The sequence below is a fragment of the Ochotona curzoniae genome, unplaced genomic scaffold (assembly GCF_017591425.1).
Source record: "Ochotona curzoniae isolate NIBS_2020 unplaced genomic scaffold, NIBS_Ocur_1.0 scaffold_3835, whole genome shotgun sequence".
NCBI classification, from domain to species: domain Eukaryota; kingdom Metazoa; phylum Chordata; class Mammalia; order Lagomorpha; family Ochotonidae; genus Ochotona; species Ochotona curzoniae.
The window spans coordinates 19170609-19176608 of NW_024467114.1; the positions used below are offsets into that span (position 1 = coordinate 19170609).

Here is a 6000-nt window from a genome sequence, read left to right on the forward strand (position 1 = left end):
CTCTCATGATCTGCAAGACTAGCCTGGCAGCATTCATCCTTGATTTAGTCATTTGCAATACAAAGGAAGAAGGGTCTCAGATGTGGCCTGGGACCGAATTTCCTGTGAAATCCAATTCACTACATTTTCTGGGAATCTAGTCCATTCTTGATAAAAGACTTTAGATTTTTTTCCTATAATCTTGAATAGTATTAAGACCAATTCTGCAAAACTAGATACCCACTCAGTCATTTGGCCATCGTGTTTATTACGTATTCTTTTTCTGCTTGTGCTTACCAAGATTAATCTAAGAAAGATCATTCAACTACTCCTTACCCGTAATTATCTATGTCAAGGGCAAAGTCTGATTTGTACTGTTTCAAATTTCTCTCCATTGGGGCAAAAATGACTGTAAGCTTGCAACCTCTCCTAATTAAATGTTATGGAAAAAAATAAAACAAGAAGCAAAATATGTACCTCCTCTTTTTTAAACCATAAATCATTGACAAATTATATTCATAAAGATTTATAGTGTTTGCATTTGCTTATATGTATAAATTTTGTCCTGACAACTAGATAAAGGCTTATTAGAATGCATAGGCTGCAAATATCTCTGAATCTATCAAATATCAGTAACATAAAAATTAAAGTTGATGGAATAATTTTTATTTAATTTACTTTTAAAGTATTGTTCCTAAAAAAGCTCAAGAAAACCTAAGCATGCTTGTATCAAATTTGCTTTGTGGAAACAGGTATGAAATAGACCAATAAAGTCATCTTTTTTGATTCAGATGTTTATAAGGTAGATTACATACACATGGAATATGGAGATGAGAGAAACAGAGGCATTAGGTACCACATGATCGTGACAATTGCCACTTTTTTTTTTTGAGAACTTTGTATGGGCTCACCTAAATCTTTTCACTAGGTTATTGTATAGGATAAGAACTATACCCTGACAGTTAGGGCCAATGCAATCAAATGGCACTAAAATCATCTTTGGTGCAAGGTGGTATTGACTGTCATGTGAGTGCCAGTACTGGATGGTGTAAAGAGATGAAAATGATCCCATCTGTGCATCAGCAATCTTTGTACTGGGCCTGATGACTAGGAGTTTTTGGTGGTTACACCACAGGCGTAGATTTCAGCATCAAAAGAGAGGATTGTGGTATATGTTTGCAAGAGCAACAGGATGTAGAGTAGGGGAACAGGCTGGAGACTAGATTCTAATATTTCCAAATCAGAAGAGGCTGAAAGCTGAGACAGGTTGGTATTTACTTTTCATATGATTTCAAAAGTAGAAGCAAAAGTTTATACAAATTAGCAAATAAATGATTCTATTATACCGGGGACCTAAAATACATTTGTAGAGTCTGAAGGCACAATAGATTACCAAGAGCTAGGGAAAGGAAAGAATGAAAGTGATTGTTTAATAGGAACAGCGTTTCAGTTTGAAATGATGAAAACTTCCTTGAAATGGATTGTGGTTATGGTTGTACAACAAGGTAAATGTATTGAACACATTGAACTATATGCTAAGAGTGTTTTCAATGGTACATTCTATGTGATTTACCATTATAGTAATAAAAAAGGAAACAGGATCCCTTAGTGAAGGTCCTCCCTTTAGTCAAGGAATGGTAATTTTAATAAATCATTTAGTCATGCATAGAGAAGGTAAATTCAACTTATGACATGAGAAATGCATCAGACTCGGACCACAGTTTTGTTCAATGAGCCTTCCCCTTGTGAGAGACAATGAGGATAGGAGCCTGGTTCTTCCTTTTCCTAGCTAAGGTTTAACTACGTGGAAAGGAGGGTGACAGAACCTGCATATGCCGCAGTGAGGGCCAGGAGGAAAACAGACATCAGACCTGTTTTACTGATTAAGTCCCAGCAACATGGTTCAGGCCAGGATTAAAATAAGAAATGGGAACTTTCTGTACTAGTCAGTGCTGATAGCTCTGGTAGACAATTTTATCTTTAACTTTTATATTTTCCTACACTATTTTGTAACATTTTTAAGTTGTCATCAAACCATCAAGCTACTACAGTCATGGGCTGCCCGTATGTTTTATAAACCAAAAGTCTTTCTGCTGAGAGCCATGCCTACTCCTTTTGCATCATTTGGGAGGCCCAAGAAACCTAAAATATTTACTGTGTCCTTGAAGGAAAAGTTTTCTTAAAACTAAAGGTTACAGGTGTAGAAGCTCTGCTTGAGAGGAAATTAAAGAAGCCAGTGTGACTTCAGAGTAGAGCCTACCAGGAAAAGACATAGATCCTCTGGGACATTGCAAAGGACAGCAGAGTGGAAGGGTCCCTGTATTGGCTCTGTAGAATATGCAAAGAATGGAGTCTGAACTCCTTGGAGAAGCGACTAAGTTTCCTGTCACCCCTTATATGAGATCTTGCTCCAGGAAGTGCCCTGAACGAATGTTTCGAGCTTTGGACCATAGCTTAGATTCATCTTACTTGTAAGGAAATCCAAGAATATAATCTCCGTTCGGCAGTTAAATGGGCAAGGGATGCTATTTAATATAGAGTACAGTGCTTAGATTCACTGTTTTTCCGAGCAGGTAGCAAGTGTGTTGCTGTTTCCCTAACAGCTTCTGAGGTAAAGGAAGAGGAACTGTCCCATGTTCAGCTAACTGGGAACATCCTTGGTCAATGGGGCTCTGCACTTGGCATCATCAGCTGTGCAGGAGAAGGAGTTCAGTGTGGATTTCCGAATCAGGAAGCAGAGTGCTGTCCCAGATATTGGAGATTTGATTGCCCAGTGAAGCCTGTCTTTTTATATACCGCACAAGCTGGGACAGTGTCCCTCCTGGTGTCAGGGAAGGAAGAGCTCAAAGGCTGAGGATAGCAGCATTCATTAACGAACCTTCACTCTGCAGCCAGATCATTCCAGAGTAGGTTACTGGCCAACTTATAAGAAGTATTTCACTCTCCCATGTTAATTAAATTCAGCAAACTTCACTCTTTTCTTTAAAAAGTGATTTAATCCTCAGGAACTGTAATCTTTAGTTGGCAATATAATTTGAAATCACAATTGCATCCAAATTTAAAAAGAGAATCAGTCTTTGGGCTTAACAATTTACTAATTTTAGCACATTTTATCATTTAATATTTATGGCACGTAATTGCATTTAGTGTCTTTATTTTTTCATTCATTCACTAATCTATTTACATATTCATTCCAAGAACCTTGGGGACTTACTAGGTGTCAATCATTACTCTAAAATACAATAATTAGGAAGTCATATTTTATGAGGGAATTTGCTTAGATTAAGTTTGATTATGATTGTCATGAATCAAATTATTTTTCTAGCCAAAACAAGACTAGACAAGAAAATATGGTATAGCTCATGAACTAGGTTTGAAATGTCTCAGAAATACTTGATCAGTGATTTTTTTCATTGTTATTGATACCACTGACTTATACATATTCAAATCTTTATAAAAATTTTTGACACATTGTGTGAATCACAAATAGAACTTAATCTCTTATAGTTGCAGCCCAATTGCCAATACTTAGTTAACAGTCAGTAACTATAAATGCACTGAATTTTAGATGTGGAAACAACTTTTAGAAATTAGTTAGCAGAGGCCGTCATTGTGGCATGGGTTAAGCTGACACTGCAATGCCAACATTCTATCTAGGTGTCAGTTTCAATCCCTGCTTCCATCTATCTCCCTACAAATGTGCCAAGGAAAGCAGTGGAGAAAGGCCTAAGTCCTTGGGCCTTTACATCCATCTAGAAGACTTAGAAGCAGCTCCTGGTCTTGGCTTCAACCTGGCTCAGTTCTGGTTATTGTAGTCATTTGAGGAATGAACCAGCAAATGGAAGATCTCTCTCTTTCTCCCTTCCCTCTTTGTAACTCTACCTTGCAACTGATAACAAAATAATTTTAAAATTAGTTAGCTATGTTTCTTAAACATTATTGGATTTTGAAGCACTTTAAAATTTGATGAAATCTGTGAATCACTTTTCCCATTAAAAAAAAAAGCACATAATTATTTACACTCAGTATTAATGTGAAATTTCAAGAGATTGGTAGATGATGCTCGATACCATCCGTGGACTCCCTCAGGGTCCCTTGATCAGATACTAAGCATCTCTGATTAGCCTATGTTCTCCACCTTGCACTTGTTGAAAAGAGCTGCTTAGAACAGGAGTTAGAAAACAGTGGTCCCTAGGCTAATTCCAGCGCCCTTCGCACTTTGAGACAGCCCATGAGCTAAGAATGACTTTCATAGATGTACATGAATGGTTATATGTTTCTTATATATACATATATATGGTTACATCAACACAGACTAATATTCTCTTTAGTTTTCACCTTGGCCTACAAAGTCTAAAGTATTTGCCTTTTATTTAAAAAAATCTGTCAGTAAATTTACATTACATTTTATAGTCCATTCCAGATGTTTTAAGTATGTTACTTCTGCATTTAGGAAATATTGGCAGAGAAGGAATTTTGCCTTAAAATCATTTGAATAGATCTTTTTTATATTTTATTCATGCAATTCTTATTTATTTCCATGTTCTTTGTGTCATGTAGTACTTTAAAAAATAGAATAAAAAGAACTATAGTACCATTAATTCACATAATACTTTGGATATACTTCTGTCAGAAATGTCTCCCTAACTGCTACTGACTATTTCCTTTTATTGATCAGGTCTGCCAGAATGAGTTTAAACTGTACCATATATGACAATGCTATCAGTGATGGAGCTAAAGGGCTTTCATAGGGGGAAAAAATTACTAAAAGACAATCATCTGGGGTAGCATTTGCCTAGGAATTAAGTTATCTCTAACTCACTTGAGAGTGTCCAGGTTCAAAGTTCTATCTCCTGAGCTTTCTGTTCATGCAAGCACTGGAAAGCAGTGTTGTTGATGCAAATAACTGGATTTCTGCCACCAACCTGGGTGACCCAGATTGAGTTTCTGTCTCATATCTCTGGCCTGTCCAGTTTGGGCAACGGGCATATTTGTTTCTTCCTGCTCCTCCCCACCATGCTGTCATTATCTCTCTATCTCTGAAATAAGCCAATAAATTAATGAAAAGGAAAAGCATTTGAATAATTAAAAGTAAAAGTGATACCAGGTACATGGAGTCCTTTATGACATTTTAAGCTGGAATTCTCTAACTGATTTAGAAATCATTTTCATATTTAATCATGAATAAAGCTTGATTTCATTTGCATGCTAAGTGGGTCTTCCACGGGAAATATAGAACAGTTTTCTTTTTTTTTTCTGCCAAAGAGGAGTGTGGTCAGAATACATACTGACCCATTCACTGCAGTTTCATTACGCTTCATTTTCATTCATGTGACCCCACCCAAGGCTTCTGTTCTTACCTTGAAAGTGTAAATGTCCCAGGGTGAGTTGAGGAGATGGGGTACAGATCTCAATTCCAAATGGGCTTCTCTCCCAATCACAAGGTTGCTGTGGTACATGCATGCTCTGTGTGCATTCTCAAAGGTCCTGGACGACTCACCCAACAAGGAAGCCAGAGTGTTCTAGATTCCGCAGAGTGTCAACACACCACAAAACCGCAAACCATTTCAAACAACACAGTGAGACCAAGTGTCAGGAAATACTTATTAAGGCTTGCTAATTATTCTGAGGAGCATTTTTATTTAATGCCAATTAATGTTTTCAGGTAAAAGAGATATGATAAAAAACAAAGATAAAACATGTGTAGTATGAATGATTTTCCACACATTCAAAAAGTGCTTCATGGAGATGAACTGCTTTAGGTTCCAAATTTGAAAAATAATTTTTAAAAAGTTCGTGGAAAATGAAATTAAAGATTATCTATTTTGGTGTGGAAAAATTTGAAATCCATATTATGAAAAAACGATGAATAAACTATAAAATAAACTTATCCTCTAATTCCATTTTCCAGGAGCTTGTTTGGAGTGTCTGTCCATGAGGGTGTGTAGGTATGTGATTATGTGTGAGTATGCATGTTTATGTGTGTATACATATGAGTATTGTGTCTATAGGGGGTGCATA

General features: G+C 36.6%; 1 protein-coding gene across 1 annotated transcript in view; it reads right to left on the reverse strand.

The window, feature by feature from the left end:
- GPR141 (G protein-coupled receptor 141) overlaps nt 1-5497 on the reverse strand; it is a 41016-nt gene extending 35519 nt beyond the window's left edge. Inside the window, exon 1 of the mRNA XM_040964669.1 lies at nt 5340-5497. Within this exon, the coding sequence (XP_040820603.1) occupies nt 5340-5442 (103 nt within the window). The 5' untranslated portion in view covers nt 5443-5497. The remainder of the gene's footprint in view (nt 1-5339) is intronic.
- Between the last annotated feature and the right edge of the window lie 503 nt (nt 5498-6000).